At 40.5% G+C, this 20607-nt stretch overlaps 1 protein-coding gene across 1 annotated transcript; it reads left to right on the forward strand.

The window, feature by feature from the left end:
* Positions 1–218: 218 nt before the first annotated feature.
* Positions 219–784, forward strand: LOC145045670 (putative mitochondrial protein AtMg00860). Its single transcript, XM_078993989.1, has 2 exons — positions 219–271; positions 373–784. The coding sequence occupies exons 1-2, from the start codon at positions 219–221 to the stop codon at positions 782–784; spliced, it is 465 nt and encodes a 154-aa protein (XP_078850115.1).
* Positions 785–20607: the final 19823 nt, after the last annotated feature.

Here is a 20607-nt window from a genome sequence, read left to right on the forward strand (position 1 = left end):
TACACTTTATAGACAAAAAAATTACATACAATACGTCTTAACACATAAGGATTTGAGGTGGTTTGACAATCGAACTCTAACATATTTTTAACAATTATTACAATCAACCATTCTCAAAGATTAAATGATATGTTAGACATGTTGGAGGGTTCCAAACTATTTTCAAAAGTACACTTGCGAAGCAGGTACCACCAGATTCGAGTAAGACCCGGAGATGAATGGAAACGGCCTTCAAAACTAAAGACGTATTATACGAGTGGATGGTGATGCGGTTTGGATTGTGCAATGCCCCAAGTACTTTTATGAGAATGATGAACCACGTATTACACCCCTTTATTGGTAAATTTGCCTCGATGACATTTTGATATATAGTCATTGTGAAAATGATCATGTTGGGCATTTGAGAAGCGTGTTTGAGGTTTTGAACAAAAATAAGTTGTATATTAACATAAAGAAGTGTGAGTGGGTGACTGAAAGGTTAATATTTTTGCGTTATGTTATAAGTGCTGAAGGTATTCTAGTTGATAATGACAAAATCAAAGCAATCAAAGAGTGTCCTACACCTAAAACAATCTCGGAAGTTAGAAGTTTCCATGTATTAGCGACATTCTATAGAAGATTCATTAAAAATTTCAGCAGCATAGTTGCACCCATCACTGAATGTTTGAAGAAAGGGAAATTTCAATGGGGCAATGAGGCAAAGGCTGCATTTTCACAAATTAAGGAGAAGTTATGCACCACCCCTGTTTTAGCATTGGCGAATTTCGTAAGTTGTTTGAACTAGAATGCGATGCTAGTGGAGTTGATATTGGGGCTGTTTTATCTCAGTGAAAAACTTAGTGATGCACGCCAAAAATGGAGTACTTATGAACAAGAATTTTATGCAGTTTTTAGAGCATTAAAACATTGGGAACATTACCTTGTTCATAAACAATTCCTGTTACATTCTGACCATCAAGCTTTAAAAAACTTAAACCACCAGAAGTACCTTAGTAACATGCACGTGAGATGGTCGAATTACATTCAAAGATTTCCATTTGTTCTTGACCACAAACCAGGGGTGTTAAATAAGGTGGCTGATGCACTAAGTCGTAGAGCTCAAATACTTGTAATTATGCAACAAGAGGTTGTGGGCTTTGAGTTTCTAAAAGAGCTATATGTTGATGATGATGATGATGATGATTTTAGCGACTTATGGAAACAGTGTGTGATGAAGCGATCATGTTACTGATGGATTTCTTTTTAGAGGTAATCAATTATGTATTCCTAAGAGCTCTTTGAGGGAAAAGCTGATCAGAGACCTACATAGTGATGGATTAAGCAATCACTTAGGGCCTAATACACGGGGTGGAATCAAGGTTTTACTGGTCACAGTTAAAGCGAGATGTGGGAAAATTCGTTTGTAAGTGCTATGTCTGCCAAACAGCAAAGGGACAAGCACAAAACACCGGTCTATGGATGACTCTGCCAGTTCCAAACAGTATCTGGGAGGACCTCGCTATGGATTTTGTCTTGGGACTTCCCCGTGGGTCGACTCTGTTTTTGTCGTGGTTGACAGGTTCTCAAAGATGGGCCATTTAATCCCTTGTAAGAAGACCTCTGATGCATCACATGTGGCACAATTACTTTTTCGTGAAGTGGTTCGTTTGAAGAGATTCTAAGTACATGATGTGCAAGCTGAAGTCAAAGCTAGGCTTGAGGCAAAGAACGATCAATACAAACAAGTTGCTGATATGAAAAGGCGCCAGAAGTTGTTCAAGGAGGGAGATCATGTGATGATTTTTCTATGGAAAGAAAGGCTTTCTATTGGGACATTCAGTAAGATTAAGCCAAGAAAGTATGGTCCTTACAAGATACTCAGAAAAATTAATGACAATGTCAATGTAGTTGATCTTCCGAGTGACATGAACATTTCAAAGACATTCAACCTGGCTGATTTGTATGAGTTTCATGATGATGTTCCATTATATCCAGATGTTAACTCGGGGTCGAGTTTTTCACAAGTGGGAGGGAATGCCTCAAAGAACTCTAGGTCCTTGAGCTATTGATTTTTTTTTTTTTTTTTTTAATGTTATTGATCTTGCAGAGTTATGTAAAGTGAGACCTAGTGTAAGAAAGCTGTGAAGTTTCATGTCCTGGCATTGAAGGTTGATTATCTTGCTTATCTGCCCATTTCCACGTCTGTTATTATGGCTTATTATTTAGCCAGCAGGACATTATCTATCTTCTGTGGAAAATTTGATGAGAACTTTTGTAAAGATGTGGTAGTTTGGAATCCAAGGATGATGGGTACGATTTAGAGATCAAACAAGCGTTTTTGCTCACATTTTGCAGGGAGGAAATGATTACAATTTTATGGGTTTGGTTTAAATTAAATTGGAATGATTCTTGAAGCATTTCATCTTTCAAGGCAAGTGTAATAAAAAAATGCTTTTAAGAGAGGGTAAGACCATTCATGAATTATTTATAAGAAGATTACCTGGATTGGACCTATCGGAAAATAACATCCTTAAAAGCAATTATTACACATGCACTCCACATGCAATAGAATGAACTAATTTGAGGACTTAATCACTTAATAATTTCTACTTCCAAATTCCGATGGTTTGGATCAAGTCATGGTTTGAGATGATCTAATTAAAACTAACTTGGATATTAGTATGTTCAATTCGTTTTGGCTCCAATCTTTCTCGAGTGTACAGGGTTTTCACCTTTTTATCCAACTCCTCGAATTCTTAGGTTCTTAACCTTTACCCACTTCTTTTCCATAAGAACATGCTTACTTGTCAATGGAAAGATGCAAATGCATCAGTTTTGAACTTGCATGTGGATGACAACAATATTAACAGAGAAGCAATTGCTATAGCTTTGGCATAGTTATATATAAGAGGTGGCACGCACGGTTGATGGTGGTGGACTAGTTGGACATGGTGGCTTGAGTAGTAGTGGCACTCTGGTGCAGTTGATGGATTCATCTGAGCATGCTATTGGACTCGAATCAGGAAATGAAAGTATTTCGATATCATTGGATGTGAAAAGCCCTTTAAGTCGCTTTCCTATTTTCCACTTTGTTTAAAGTATTTATTGCTTTTAATTTACAACTACTAATTTTATAAGATTTAAATGGTTGTTTACAACGGCGCTTCACGTTTTTTCCCAATATATACAAAAAACGGCCTTTTAGACGAGATATATGCAACCATGTGATTTATGTGTATTCTTTCAAATGGTTCTTTTATTTACTTGTTCTTGCCGATTCTTAAATCAACTAGCTGCATTTTAGGTGTTTGGTAGACCTCTATTATGTTGGCACAGGTTCTTGAAAAAAACACACACTATGCACGTATGTATGTGAATATAAACTTGCAACAGAAAATGGAGAAGCTTCTTATTATATTAAAAAAAACAAAGTTACTGCATCTACTACTACTCTAGCTATGTCATCTCTTTAAGTAATATACCATACCCACGTTCTAAACTTACTCCTATAGAAAAGTAAAATATGGGAAGACCCCTCAAGAATCGGTCCTCTTTTGAACAAGTAAACACCTTTTATTTTCCATCTTTATTAATTGTAGATATGCTTGTAAACTCCATCAGTTACCCATGACCAATAAGCTACCAGATCATGACTTAATGACCCGTATCCGTGCCCCGCTAAATAAACGATTAACCCAACAATATTGCCTCGTACTTATCAGAGAAGATACAATATTTTTAATTTCCACTCAATTATTGCCTCGCACTTTCAGTAATTTTCTTTTGATATACATTGTAATATAAAATATCTATCTATTTATAGCATTGTACTTTCATATATATATATATATATATATATATATATATATATATATATATATATATATATATATATATATATATATATATATATATATATATATATATATATATATATATATATATATATATTATAGCATTGAAAATTACTTTGTATTTGGATACCATGGATGGTAGAAAGTTAAAATGTTATAATAGGTTTAAATGGAAGTAGGATGCAATAATAAATTTAAATAAGTACATTGCAATTTCTTGCATTTAATCCCGTCTTAGAATGCATGATATATTCATTCAACATCACCGTATCACCAAATATTGCATCCTAAGAATTTAAACACTACAAGAAATAATGCATTTAGCTACGACACCAATAGCGACAACATACTGAAAAGTTGCCACTATAGGTCAATGTCGCCGTTATTGGTGTCGCCGATAAAGGGCCATGACATGAATCTGCACATTGACATTCTGGTAAACAAGAACTGTTCGATTGTGTTTCTAATCCAATGGCTGGGGTACTCGTAGAACACATAAAAGCAATACCGGAGACTCTTATTGTAACGCCCCATTTTTGGTACATAATTCAAATTGAGTATCTTCATTTCTGAAGGGTTACTCGACGAGTCTGTGGCCCGACTCGTCGAGTAGAGACGAGGTAATCACGCGTTTTGAGTTGGCTACTCGACGAGTCCATACTCTGGACTCGGCGAGTCAGCCTGGATGAAACCCTAATTTTAAGGGTTTGCACCCTATTTAAACACACTTATACGCCCCCAACCTCGCCTCTATCACTCTCAGAACATTTCCCCTGTAAACCCTAGCCCCATTGTTGAGTTTGAGTGTGTTTGTGCTAGCTTGGAAGCTTTGGGAAGAAGAAGAAGGAAAGAAGGTCCATAGAAGAGAAGGGAGATCCAGGAGTTAGCTTCCATCTGTTTCTCATTCAAGTAATGAAGTTATGACCTTGTGCAATTCTCCATTAAACCTCCTTTATGCTTGTTATGCCTTCTTTGGAGCCTCTTATGATTCAAAATTTGAGATATGGACTCTCCTTTGGATGGAAACTTCAAATATGGACTTTCATTACATTCTAGAAGTGTAAAGTTTCAGTTAGGGTCGTGATTGAGGTCCCTCTTGAGCTTGGAACCCCATTAAGAGCATAGTTTTGACATTTGAAGCCTTTAAAGCCATGCATGCACGTAAAGTTTCCAACTTTATGTGATAAGCATGCCCTAGAAGCTTGGATCTGTGATTTGGAGCCGTTGCATGGCTCAAATCAGGTCTGTATGGAAAAAGGGGCTGAATGGACTCGACGAGTCGCAAGCTTGACTCGGCGAGTCATATGAAGTTAGCCGTGGAATCGACGAGTTGGATGAGCAACTCAATGAGTCCGATGAAGATTGCCTTAGACTCAACGAGTTGTTTATACAACTCGGCGAGTCAGATGATTTTTGCCGAGAAAAGTAGTGTTTGAGTGAAATAGCTTCATTCCTTCTTAGTTATACGTAAAGTTAGAAACTCTACGTGTTCAGATGGTTCGAGGGCCTCAGATCTGCAAGTTAAATGCTCTAGAATGGTTTTGAATTCGACTATATGGAATCTGTGCGACAGGACTCGGCGAGTTGCTCTTCGGACTCGACGAGTCGAGTCGCGAGTTCTCGCTTTTCTTCGGCTTGAAAGTTCACGGTGAGTCAGTGAGTGGGAAAGGGACTTGGTGAGTTAAAGTCGGTGTTAGTAAAGAAGGGACTCGGTGAGTCCGATCAACTAGAAGTTGACTTTGACCAGGAGTTGACATTGACCTGGGGTAAAATAGTCATCATACCCTGAGGGTATTTGCAAGTAACTAATCTAGTATTTTTGGGATTTGTAGCCGGACAGTTCCGGAGCAGCAGTCAGCCACTTTTAGAGTTAGCATCTCAGCAACCAGCATTATGAGGTGAGTTTCCTTCCACTAGGAACGGGTCTACGGCCATAATGCCGATCCGTGTAGCTGGCAGTAGATCCGGACTTCGGTCCGATGCAGTAATTTAGTGTGCTTGATGTCTTTGTGATTCAAGCATGTCTTTGTGCTATGTGTTCTGGACTTCGGTCCGATGCAGTATGCAGTATATGTGCTTATGCTAGTTGATATGTTATGCTTCCGGACTTCGGTCGGATGCAGGGGCAAGGCCCCAGTTAGTCCGGAATTCGGTCCGATGTAGTTAGTCGGACTCCGGCCCAATGCAGGGGGCAAGGCCCCGGTTAGTCCGGACTTCAGTCCGATGCAGTTAGCCGGACTTCGGTCCGATGCAGGGGGCAAGGCCCCAGATAGTCCGGACTTCGGTCCGATGCAGTTTCCGCACTTCGGTCCGATGCAGGGGGCAAGACCCTAGTTAGTCCGAGGGCAAGGCCCTAGTTAGTCCGGATCTCGGTCCGATGCAGTGGGCAAGGCCCAATATGTGTTTATATGTTATTGTATGGTATTTGGTAGTTTAGGGGAGCTCACTAAGCTTTGTGCTTACAGTTTTAGTTTTGGTTTCTGGTACTTCCGCAAGCAAAGGGAAGAGCTCGGACCGAAGTCCGGACTATCTGGGAGTTTATTTCAGATGCCATGTTATGTTGATACAATTCTTTTGTCATGACACATCTATTACAACTTTTTGGGATTTATGACGTACGATTTCATGATATATTATGATGGTTGATATATTTACTATTTTTTAACAAAAAAATTTGGGTCGTCTTTTGGGTCGTTTCAAGTTGGTATCAGAGCCTTGGTTTGAGGGATTCGGGCGCACTTATGGGTGTGACTGAACTCAAACTAAGGAAATAGTAAAAAGATTTTCAAAAGAAAAATGTTTTCAAAAGAATTTTTGCGAAAGAGACTTAAAAAGAAAAGAGTTTTGAAAACGAGAAAAGGGTGTGGTGCATGCGATCAGCCGAGCTCAAGTAAGTACTCCCAAATTACCCATACAAGTTTATATTATGAATACGTGTTTCAGTTTCAGTAGAACAACATGTTAGAATAGGACTAAGGATCTAGGAAGATGCCTTATGTGCCTGCTATATGTGTTTTAGCTTTATGGGAATTGTATGCTAGTATTGAGTAGACAACAGTAGGATAGCCTGTTTAGGTTATGCCTGATAGTATGAGTTTAGCATTGTATGCTAGTACAACTTCTCATTATGAGGATAGAATTGTTGAGTAGTTTCCTGTGTCCGAATGTTACGTGTGTGCTTTGTGGGACTCCGAGTAATGGGAGTTAGCTATTAGGTGAATACGCCACATCGCATGTGACCAGAGTTGAATAATCTTAGAGTGCTGGATTTGTCCATACTTCGCAGCTCTTGTTTGAGTCTAACCGTTGTTGGGACGAGTCTTTTACTCGAAGGATTATCCGAGTCTTATCACATGTGATGGTATTCAGGTGATGACTAATTGGCATTACAAGGAGGCCTTCAGCAGCTGAGGACTCGTTTTGGTTGAGTCATAGATTTCCCTAGGGTAAGCCTAGGATGAGGGTAGTAGAGATCAGTAGCAGTAGTAGTGACTTAGTGGAGTCAAGGCAGTTCTTGAGGAGGGTACGGATAGATGTGGAAGGTAGTAGGGGCCCATGCTACTGGAAGCAGAGGATCTGTACTTGAATTAAGGAAGGCCGGGGCGAGACCAGGAAACCTATAGTAGTAGCGATCCCTCGAGATATATAGGTGTTTCTGACGTTTATCATGATGTGTTTTCAGAATGGTGGTTTTACGCCCTATGCCAGTAGTTGGCAGCTCAGGTGCCAGGGAGGGATCAGGATCAGGCCCATAGGCCGAGCAATTGGATGAGCAGACTAGGGAGTTTTTCACTTCAGAGGTTACCCGTATCATACTTGAGTAGACTCATGTGATCTTTGGTTCGATCAAGGAGGGTATCTTGGAGTTGATGGATGAGAAGTTGAGCACATTTCGTACTGAGATGGCGGTAATGATGGGGTCGCGCACACTCACCTTCAGGGAGTTTCGGGCTTGTGGAGCTCCATACTACCATGGGGCGTAGGACCCTATTGCGAGTACTAGGTGGTTGGCAGATGTTGCCAACGCGTTCCGGACTAGCAGATGTCCTAAGGGGGACAAGGTCAGATTAGCTTCTTGTCTTCTGAAGGACAGGGCACGGGACTGATGGGTTTTTGCCATATGAACATTCCTATGTGCATATACAAACCCTAATGCTTGGATCTAGGTTTCTCTAATTGAACATGCATTGAATCCAAGACTTTTGAACAATAGATCTAGGTAATAACATAAGAAAAACAAATCTAGAAGATTACCTTAAGTTTCTTGCTTGAATCTTCTTGTCCTTGGAGCTTAGAGTCACAATTGTCACTCCTCTAATGGCTTACAAACACCAACTTAGCAAGACGATGATTGGAGAGAGAGGAGAGTGTCACACCCCGAAAAACGAAGGCGGAAACATTTCTAGGGTTGACTCCACGTTGAGTATCAAATCAAATGCACATAGTAAGTAAAGTAAACAACCATTACATTACATATTTAATGGTTTACATTTGTTTGAAAGTAAAGTTGTACAGGAGTGATACATAGTATATACAAACAAAAGTAAGACGAGTCTTCAAAGCACTCTGTCTTTGCCAAAAAGGAATCATCGGGTACCTGTCTAATGTGGACCTGAGAATACAAGCAGTTTGAAAATCAGCATAACGTTGGTGAGTTCATAACCGGTTTTGTTTTTCTGAAAATGTACAAGCTCCTTTTTGTTTTTGCTTCTGAAAAAGTTACACACCAAGAAAATCCCATATTTTCTTAAAAGTTGGTTATCAAATCCAAAGTGTAAAGTAAAAGATGTATACTAAAAACATGTTTACCCTTGTAAATTGTAAAGTTTAGTTGTCTAAATCTGTTATACGAATCTAGTTATGTAAGAGTGTTACCCAAGGAAAATCCCATATTTTCCTAAATGTTGGTTACTAATGTGAAAGATGTATACTGAAAACCTGGTTATTCCTGTGAGTGGTATTAGTTTTAACACGTATATAAAACTAATGTATGTAAAGTAAACATAGTTACTTGTTCATTATTACCATTTAGTAAATCTCTGTTATCTAAATTGCGAGTTCCATAACCATACAATACACTAGATATGGCAATAAGTAGTCCACATCACCTTATGACTTTCATCACCCTTGAACCTTTCGGTACAGTTGTAGCTAGCAGCCAGGTGTGGGGTAGTCAGCCCCATATAGATCTATACACTCAAGTCACGTTCTCCCTCCAGGAGATTCTGATTACGGGGGCGGTCCTCCACTCGCGTATCTTTATGCAGTGTTACCGAGGACTTGTCTCCAATTTATACGAATAACAAATTTACTAGTAATAATATAGAAAGGTACTGATGCAAACGATGATCCTCCACTCGCGTATCTCTGAGGAGTGTTACCGAGGACAAAACATTGTACTATGTTACATGTTTCAAGATCAAAGGTTATGCTGTTAACTAATATAATGTGCAAAACCTTTTGTGAAAATATAAAATACAACATTTTATAATGTTTTTCACAAATAATATGATAGTGTGTTCTGCGAGTTCAAAATGTTATTTGTTATGATTATCAGTGTTAAAAGCATATGAATTATGGAACGCAACACATGTAAAAACAACTTTAAAGTACAAGTATTCCTTGTACTTTACTTGTATCCCCCCTGAAAACAGTGAAAAACATTGAAAAGAGTAGGGGTATGAACTCACCGCTTAATGTAGGGTTCGAGTGTCAACGGATGCCCTCAACGCCTATGGCCCCTATTATTCATGTGACAACACATAAATGAGTTAGAACTAAGGTGGTTCATGATTAAACATGATGGGAAAACATCCTTAGGGATTGGATTTACTAAGAATAAGTGTCCTATGATCCAAACTTAATGATTTATGCAGGTTTAAGGCCAAATATGGGCATTAGAGTGGGTGTATGGTCTTGAAAATGAGTGTATGGTTGGGGAGTGCGGCCAGGAGTGTGTGTGAGGCAGCACACAAGAGTGTGCGGCCGTACAGAGGGTGTGTGCGGCTGTACACAGGAGTGTGCAGCCCTACACTCCTCATTTGAGTCTATATGATGATTTTGAAGTGTTTGTTCTTCACACTTGGGATATTTGAATGTATGTTGCCCCCATGTGAAGGTGTGCGGCCGTACACCTTCAAGGGATGATGAACATGATGAGTTTTAAGCTTGGGATTCAAGTGTTTACCACTATACTTAGCTTGAAAATGGAGTAGTTCACAATTATGAAGCCTTCCAAGTGTTCTTGGTTGATGATTTTAGAGAGAGAAAGTAGAGAGAAGGAAGAGAAACATCCAAATGAATGAATGAAGGGGTATCCATCCATATAAGGGATTGAGTGTGAGGTTGAGGGTGAGTGCGGTTGGGTGTGCGGCCGTACACACAGGTGTGTGGCCTCACACACCTTATTTGGTGTGTTTGGCCCGATTTTGTGATACTAAAGCACTTTCCAACCCTTCCTAGGACTTATATCCAGGTTATACTAAGTCTAGAGCACCCATATGGAACCACAAGATGTAACAAAAGATAATGAACTCAAGTTTTAGTGCTGAAACACAGATCAATTACATGGTTAGAAGTTTCGGGTTGTTACATTATCCCCCTGTTAGAGGGAATTTCGTCTCGAAATTCAGAGTTAAGATACAAATCATGGATTTGGAAAGAGATACAGATACTTCTGTCTCATTGAGTCTTCACTCTCCCAAGTGAATTCCGGTCCTCATTTGGCATTCCAGCTAACCTTCACTATCGGGATGCAACTTTGTTTCGTGCGTTTGATCTCTCGATCCATGATTTCGATTGGTTCTTCCGCAAAGTTCAGGTTCTCATTGATCTCGATTTCATCAAGAGGGATCACAAGAGTTTCATTGGATAAACACTTCTTAAGATTAGAGATTTGAAAGACAGGATGAATGTTTCTGAGTTCATGGGGTAATCGGAGTTTATAGGCTACCGGACCGATCCTGGCGAGGATCTCGAAGGGTCCAATGTACCTCGGATTAAGTTTCCCACGTTTCCCAAAGCGTATCATGCCTTTCCAGGGCGAGACCTTCAACAAGACACGGTCTCCAACCTGGAACTCCAGAGATTTCCGTTGGTTATCACTGTAACTCTTCTGTCGGTCTCGTGAAGATTTCAGTCATTCTCGGATCTGGATGATTTTCTCAGTGGTTTCACGGATGATTTCAAGACCAGTGAGATCACTGTTGGGAAATCAACTCTTGGCCAGCTGCGTGTCCCCTACCTCGGCCCAGCATAGAGGGGATCTGCACTTGCGACTGTAGATGGCCTCAAACAGAACAGCCTTGATGCTGGTGTGGTAATTGTTGTTGTACGAGAACTCGATCAAAGGTAAATGTGTGTCCCAAGACTTTCCAAAATCGATGACACATGCCCTAAGCATGTCTTCCAGGGTTTGGATAGTCCTCTCACTCTGTCTGTCGGTCTGAGGGTGACAAGGCGTGCTCATGTCTAGTTTGGTTCCAAGAGACTTCTGAACAGATTGCCAAAATCTGGAGGTAAACCTGTTATCTCGATCAGAGATAATGGACGTGGGTACACCGTGCAGCCAAACTACCTCTTGGATGTAGATCCGCGCAAGTCTTTCCATCTTGAACGATTATTTAATCGGGATGAAGTGAGCGGACTTGGTCAAACGATCAACAATTACCTAAATGGTATCGTACCCACTCGGACACTTGGGTAACTTGGTGATGAAATCCATGGTAATCATCTCCCATTTCCACTCGGGTATTTCGGGTTGCTGGAGAAGACCCGAAGGTTTCTGGTACTCGACTTTTACTTTGTCGCAAGTCAAACACTTGCCCACAAACATAGCGATCTCGGCTTTTATGTTTGGCCACCAGTATTGTTTCTTGAGATCTAGGTACATCTTGTCCGAACCTGGGTGAACAGAGTATCTGGTCTTGTGTGCCTCTTCCATGACAATCTCCCTGAATCCTTCGGACTTTGGAATCCAGATTTGGTTCATGAAACAGTAGACTCCATCACTTCTGATCTCAAGTTTCTTATCCATTCCCCTCAAGGCTTCGCTTTATTTGTTCTCGGGTTTAAGGGCTTCTATCTGAGCATCTCAGATTTGCATGGATAAATGGGAATGGATAATCATCGTCAGTGTTCTCACTTTACGGCTTGAACTTTCCTTTCGGTTAAGGGCATCTGCTACCACATTGGCCTTGCCGGGATGGTAACGAATCTCACACTCATAATCACTAAGCAGTTCTACCCATCGCCGTTGCCTCATATTTAGGTCCTTCTGATTGAGGATGTGCTGCAGACTCTTATGGTCAGTGAAGATCGTACACTTGGTTCCGTAGAGATAATGTCTCCAAATCTTTAGTGCAAAGACTACGACTCCTAGCTCCAAGTCGTGCATGGTGTAGTTGACCTCATGTGCCTTTAGCTGTCTCGAGGCATAAGCAATTACCTTTCTCCTTTGCATAAGCACACAGCCTAAGCCTTGATTAGATGCATCACAATAGACAATGAAATCTTCTGTCCCTTCGGGTAAGGACAAAACTGGTGCGCTACACAATGCTTGCTTTAATGTTTGGAACGCGGACTCTTTCTTTTCACTCCAACAAAAGGGTACACCTTTTTGCATTAGAGTGGTTAGGGGTTTGGCGATTTTGGAAAAATTTTGGATGAATCTCCGATAATAGCCGGCGAGACCCAAGAATTGACGGATTTCTGTGGGTATTTTTGGTGCCAACCAATTCTCTATTGCTTTAATCTTGGAAGGATCCACATGAATACCCTCCTCGCTTACCACATGACCGAGGAAAGTTACCTTCCGAATCCAGAATTCACACTTGGAAAATTTCGCGTACAGCTTCTCGGATTTAAGGGTTTCCAACACTAACCTCAAGTGTTGCTTGTGGTCTTCTTCACTTCTGGAGTAGACAAGGATGTCATCAATGAACATGATGATGAATTTCTCTAAGAAAGGACAACACACCCGGTTCATCAGGTCCATGAACACTGCCGGTGCATTGGTTAGACCGAAGGGCATCACTACGAACTCGTAGTGTCCATACCGAGTCCTGAAAGCTATTTTGGAAACATCACTCTCCTGAACTCGTAACTGATGGTACCCTGACCGAAGGTCTATCTTTGAGAAGTAACTGGCTCCCTGAAGTTGATCGAAGAGGTCATCTATTCGTGGAAGAGGATATCGGTTCTTGACGGTCAACTTGTTTAGCTCACGGTAGTCGATACACATCCGGAAGAATCCATCTTTCTTCTTTACAAATAAAACCGGAGCTCACTAGGGTGAGGAACTCGGTCTGATGAACCCTTTACTGAGTAACTCGTTGAGTTGGCTGGATAACTCCTGCATTTCTGCTGGAGCTAAGTGATATGCAGGCTTGGCTACGGTAGCTCCAGGAATTAGGTCAATGAGAAATTCGACCTGACGTTCGCGAGGAATTCCTGGAAGCTCTTCTGGAAAGACATCAGGAAAGTTACAGACTTCGAGGATGCTCGCGAGGTCTTTAACTTCCTGTTTCTTGTTGATTACATGGGCTAAGAATGCAATGCACTCTTTTCGTAGGAGCTTTTGAGCTTTGATGCAGGAAATGATACGAAGATTGGAACTGAGTTTATCGCCATAGATTACGAGAGTTTGACCCGAAGGAAGGTTGAGACGGATGGCTTTCTCGTAACAAAGGATATCAGCATGATTGGGACTCAACCAATCCATGCCAATGATAACATCAAAGCTCTTAATGGAAACTGGCATAAGATCTATAGGAAATGAATGGTCATTCAGGGTAAGGGTACATCCTATGAATACATCGTTAGCGTTTTCTTTCTCACCGTTAGCCATCTCGACAGTAAACATTTTGGTTAATGGTTGGGGGTTAGGTTTTAGATTATGTTTGAACGAATGACTAACAAAACTTCTTTCAGCACCCGAATCGAAAAGAATACTAGCATAAGAGTTGTCGAGAAGGAACGTACCCAAAACAATAGTGGGATCAGCGACTGCCTCCTCCTGTCCCATGGCTAGGATTCTCCTGGTATTATCAGTTGTTGACTTCTTGGGGCAGTTCCTTTTAAAGTGCCCAACCTCTCCACAGTTATAGCAGGCTTGACCAACGCCTGCTCCAGATGATTGATTGGCCGATTGGGCCGAAGCTTTGCAGAATCGGAGCGTGTGCCCCTTTCTACCACAGTTGGTGCATATAAGTTCACGGTAGGGGCCGGGGTTATGGTGGTATTTACACTTTTCACATCGGGGAAGGCTACCAGCATACCTATTACTAGGTGTTTGAGTTGTGGATCCCACGACAGAAATTGCATCAACAAGGGTAGTAGCAGCATGGACTGCTACTGTCTGCTATTTCTTTGAGAAGCCTTGAGAAGATTGGATCTTATTCTTCTTCCAAAACTTCCTTTTCTCACCACTACTCTTGGTCGGTTCAGGGGTGGTGGTTGATTCCTCAACATCATCACTGTGGTCGATCAGGGTCTGAGCTAAACTCTTGGTGCTGTCATACGTATCCAGCCGTGCAGCTAAGACATTTCCTTTGGTTGGTTGGGTCAGCCCCCAAATAAATCTCTCTATCTTTTTACTCTCCGGGGTAACCATTCCCGGACAGAGCAGTGCCAAGTCATCAAACCTCGAGGTGTATGCTGCAATATCGGAACCCTTCATCTTTAGATTCCAGAGCTCATGCTCTAACTTCTATATTTCGCCCCGAGGGCAGTACTCAGACAGAAGGAGTTCTCTCATGGCTTCCCAACCCATAGCAATGGCTACAGATAGGGTCAGGGATTTGACTCGGCCATTCCACCAAGTTAGGGATTTGTCGCTGAAGGTACAGGTTGCAAACTTTACTTTATCAGACTCCGAACAAGCACATATTTCAAAGATGGATTCGATTTTCTCGAACCATTGGGTGAGGGAAATGACACTTCTAGTACCATCAAAGGAAGTGGGTTTTGCGCTCATGAAGTCTTTATAAGAACCCCCTTTTTGGTGTCCTTGACTATCTTCGAGGTTTTGGGGTTGGGGACCACCTCCTGAATTTCTGGGGTTCATTTGTGACACGGCGGCTATCACTGCGGCTGTAATAGCCGTTTGAAGCGTTGCGAGGTCAATTTGAGGAGAAGGTGGTGGCGGAGGGTTTTTGGTCTTTGAGTTGGGTCTCTTTCTTGGAGGCATCTTGATCTAATAAGATCAGGAAAGAGATGATGATAAGTCCTCCAAATTGAATCGAGAGATATGACAGATATATATTTCGAATAAGCGATAAAACAGGAAGGAGGTAGCAAAACCGATAATTTTATCGCTAGAGGAATGATCACGGAACAACGCTCGATTGAGGATTTCTAACAAGGATTGGCTCGAGAAATACTCCCATAGTATTTCATGTTTCGCTACGACCAAGGTTTGATGTTTGGGGTATTAGGGTGAGTTTTAGGCATGCCGCACACCACAGTCACTCCCAAGCACATGTTGGCCATGTCTCGAATGAATATAGTTGGCCAGTCTATATTGATCCAAGACACGACTACATAATTGCCCAGGTTTAACCGCAACATACAACAACCATTTACTTATGTTTTGTTCTACTTGTAGTTACGGATCTCGATGGTAAGGTATACTTGTATACTTTTTGAAAATACTTATATTTTGAAGTATGCTTTTAGTTCAGAGCACTTAGGCCCCTTAGTGTTTATAGTTTTATACCATATAAGGTTTGGTATACTTCATTCACTATAAACAAGGGCTCTGATACCAATCTGTCACACCCCGAAAACCGAAGGCGGAAACATTTCCAGGGTTGACTCCACGTTGAGTATCAAATCCAATGCACATAGTAAGTAAAGTAAACAACCATTACATTACATATTTAATGGTTTACATTTGTCTGAAAGTAAAGTTGTACAGGAGTGATACATAGTATATACAAACAAAAGTAAGACGAGTCTTCAACGCACTCCGTCTTTGCCAAAAATGAATCATCGGGTACCTATCTAATGCGGACCTGAGAATACAAGCAGTTTGAAAATCAACATAACGCTGGTGAGTTAATAACCGGTATTGTTTTTCTGAAAATGTACAAATTCCTTTTTGTTTCTGTTTCTGAAAAAGTTACACACCAAGAAAATCCCATATTTTCTTAAAAGTTGGTTATCAAATCCAAAGTGTAAAGTAAAAGATGTATCCTGAAAACATGTTTACCCTTGTAAATTGTAAAGTTTAGTTGTCTAAATCTGTTATACGAATCTAGTTATGTAAGAGTGTTACCCCAGGAAAATCCTATATTTTCCTAAATGTTGGTTACTAATGTGAAAGATGTATACTGAAAACCTGGTTATTCCTGTGAGTGGTATTAGTTTTAACACGTATATAAAACTAATGTATGTAAAGTAAACATAGTTACTTGTTCATTATTACCATTTAGTAAATCTCTGTTATCTAAATTGCGAGTTCCATAACCATACAATACACTAGATATGGCAATAAGTAGTCCACATCACCTTATGACTTTCATCACCCTTGAACCTTTCGGTACAGTTGTAGCTAGCAGCCAGGTGTGGGGTAGTCAGCCCTGTATAGATCTATACACTCAAGTCACGTTCTCCCTCCAGGAGATTCTGATTACGGGGGCGGTCCTCCACTCACGTATCTTTATGCAGTGTTACCGAGGACTTGTCTCCAATTTATACGAATAACAAATTTACTAGTAATAATATAGAAAGGTACTGATGCAAACGATGATCCTCCACTCGCGCATCTCTGAGGAGTGTTACCGAGGACAAAACATTGTACTATGTTACATGTTTCAAGATCAAAGGTTATGCTGTTAACTAATATAATGTGCAAAACCTTTTGTGAAAATATAAAATACAACATTTTATAATGTTTTTCACAAATAATATGATAGTGTGTTCTGCGAGTTCAAACTGTTATTTGTTATGATTATCAGTGTTAAAAGTATATGAATTATGGAACGCAACACATGTAAAAACAACTTTAAAGTACAAGTATTCCTTGTACTTTGCTTGTATCCCCCCTGAAAACAGTGAAAAACAGTGAAAAGAGTAGGGGTATGAACTCACCGCTTAATGTAGGGTTCGAGTGTCAACGGATGCCCTCAACGCCTATGGCCCCTATTATTCATGTGACGAATCGTAAATGAGTTAGAACTAAGATGTTTCAAGACTAAACATGATGGAAAAATATCCTTAGGGCTTGGATTTACTAAGAATAAGTGTCCTATGATCCAGACTTAATGATTTATACAAGTTTAGGGCCAAATATGGGCATTAGAGTGGGTGTATGGTCTTGAAAATGAGTGTACGGTTGGGGAGTGTGGCCAGGAGTGTGTGTGAGGCAGCACACAAGAGTGTGCGGACGTACAGAGGGTGTGTGCGGCCGTACACAGGAGTGTGCTGCCGTACACTCCTCATTTGAGTCCATATGATGATTTTGAAGTGTTTGTGCTTCACACTTGGGATATTTGAATGTATGCTGCCCCCATGTGAAGGTGTGCGGTCGTACACCTTCAAGAGATGATGAACATGATGAGTTTTAAGCTTAGGATTCAAGTGTTTACCAGTATACTTAGCTTGAAAATGGAGTGGATCACAATTATGAAGCCTTCCAAGTGTTCTTGGTTGATGATTTTAGAGAGAGAAAGTAGAGAGAGGGAAGAGAAACATCCAAAGGAATGAATGAAGGGGTATCCATCCATATAAGGGATTGAGTGTGAGGTTGAGGGTGAGTGCGGTTGGGTGTGCGGCCGTACACACAGGTGTGTGGCCGCTCACACAAGTTTGTGGCCGCACACACCTTATTTGGTGTGTTTGGCCCGCTTTTGTGATACTAATGCACTTTCCAACCCTTCCTAGGACTTATATCCAGGTTATACTAAGTCTAGAGCACACATATGGAACCACAAGATGTAACAAAAGATAATGAACTCAAGTTTTAGTGCTGAAACACAGATCAATTACATGGTTAGAAGTTTCGGGTTGTCACAGAGAGGGTGCTAGAAATCGGCCAGGGTTCTTCCAAAGGCAAGAGTGCCGATTTCATCAACCCCTTGGGTCTATTTATACTTGTAAGGCTCCTAGGGTTTCACCATTAAAACCTAATTGGATAACTTAGGCCCTAAGCAATCCAATACCCTAATGATAAGCCTTGGACGATTTCAAGGTCTATCCAAAGCCCTCAAAACTGTCCCCCCTTATCCATAAGGGATTATAGCCCAAAGTACAACTATCATACAATTGACAGTTTATACCCCTTTATTTAATTAATCTCTTTAAGTCACCAAATGAATTCCTAATTAATTTATGACTTATATTAATCAAATAAGAATATTATTATTCCTTATATTATTCTCATAATGTATTAATAATATTTCTTCCCTCATTATAAATCATCCTGTCAAGTTGCTATGGTGAAGGCAACCCAAAAGGACCATGCACAACTGGGTCAATTACTTGCCTAATATAGTTGTAGCCTTAGACACAATTCCAACAGTCTCTCACTTGGATAAGTCTAGTAACTATATATACAAGTATAATCCGATTCGCAATCGTAGCTCTCAAAGACGCTGTCAAACTTGATCTTATCAATCTTGTCCTTCAGATAAGGGATCGTATAGTCCTCTGTTCATATATCATTATGCAGACATTTATATGGAACCAATTGTATAGCATTTGGTTTCTCGATTTCATATTCATTTGACATAGAACTTAATTGAACACATCAATTCAGTTCTGACCGGGCCCGACACATAAGTCAAATCAAATCATCGAGCGGCCGCGATATCGCTTTTACCCTCTTAGGATAAAAGTAACAGATAAACTTCAACTTATATGCATTTACTTATTCATTAATCAACTATACACAACAATGTGTTTTATAACATCAAGTTACTGATGCGGTTTCACATTATCAATGAACAACCAATTAACAAATAACAAACCATATATCTAGGTTTTAAGACCATATGATATTATCATCTTGCGATCACCCTTTTTATCACATTCCATAAGGTGATTCCAGCAAGCGCTGGTTTTTTCCAATGCTCAAAACTAGTTCATAAGCCCTCATGAATGTTGCAGCAAACTTTTGCTATGTCTAATACCATTTAGACAATCTACACACCAATTGATGACAATCTTCATTCATACCTACTTCCAACATATGAACGATTGTGGACAATTCGAATAATTCGATTATTCTTAATAAACTCAATTATTCTGGAAGTCAAAACATGTAAAGTGAAACAATAGTTAAACAATTAACATAAGACATTAACATTACTCATAAATAATACTCTTTTATTTAATCATCAAATGTTAATTACATTTATCTATTACACGTTTCTAATACTATCTAATCTATACTAATATCATCCTTCAATCCTATACTCCTAGCATGCTGCAAGTGCTTGACCCTGCTCAGTCCCTTCGTAAGCGGATCTGTTGGGTTATCTTCTGATGATATCCTCTTCACCACGAGCTGTCCTTCCTCTACACGATTTCTAATAAAGTGATATTTTCTGTTGATATGTCGAGATCTACCATGATCACTCGGTTCCTTGGTCAAGGCAACCGCTCCTTCATTATCATAGAGAATTTCCATGGGCTCCTTTATGGCAGGTACAACTCCAAGATCACCGATGAAGTTCTTCAACCATATTGCCTCCTTCGACGCTTCACTCGCTGCAATGTACTCTGATTCGCACGTTGAATCAGCTACGGTTTCCTGCTTGGAACTTTTCCAAGTTACTGCTCCTCCATTCAGGGTAAAGACCCAGCCTGACTGCGAACGGTAGTTGTCCCTGTCGGTCTGAAAGCTGGCGTCACTATACCCTCGCACCTTCAAGTCATCACTCCCTCCGAGGTCTAAAAACCACTCCTTCGTCCTCTGAAGGTACTTAAGGATATTCTTGACCGCAATCCGATGGGCTCTGCCAGGGTTCCCTTGATATCTACTAACCATGCTCAAAGCAAAGGCTACATCAGGGCGAGTACAAGTCATAGCATACATGATTGAGCCAACTGCGGAAGCGTATGGAACTCGGCTCATTTCTACTATTTCAGCTTCGGTACTCAGACTTTGAGTCTTACTCAACTTGGCATTACTTTGTATCGGTAATTCTCCCTTCTTCGAGTTTTCCATTCTAAAACATTTTAGTACTTTATCTAAGTAAGTGTTCTGACTAAGTCCTATTAGTCTCTTACTTCGTTCTCTCACTATCCTTATTCCCAGAATATAGGAAGCCTCTTCGAGGTCCTTCATAGCGAAGCACTTCTCGAGCTAGGACTTAACTTCCTGCAGTGTCGGGACGTTGTTTCCTATGAGTAGTATGTCATCGACATTCAGAACGAGGAAGCTTACTATACTCCCACTGGAATTGACATATACACATGATTCATCTTCGCTTCGTACAAATCGAAACTCTTTGACTTTCTCATCGAAGCAAAGATTCCATCTGTGAGACGCTTGCTTAAGTCCATAAATCGACTTCTTAAGCTTACACACTCTATTTGGATGCTTCGGATCAACAAAACCCTCTGGCTGAGCCACGTAAACATCCTCAGCCAACTTCCCATTAAGGAAAGCGGTTTTGACATCCATTTGCCAAATATCATAATCATGAAATGCAGCAATTGCTAGCATCACTCTAATAGATTTTATCTTCGCAACTGGTGAGAAGGTCTCATCATAGTCAACTCCGGGAGTTTGAGTAAAGCCCTTCGCAACCAATCGCTGTACGTTTCC

Source organism: Lactuca saligna, chromosome 5 (genome assembly GCF_052625555.1).
Source record: "Lactuca saligna cultivar CGN05327 chromosome 5, ASM5262555v1, whole genome shotgun sequence".
Lineage (NCBI taxonomy): Eukaryota > Viridiplantae > Streptophyta > Magnoliopsida > Asterales > Asteraceae > Lactuca > Lactuca saligna.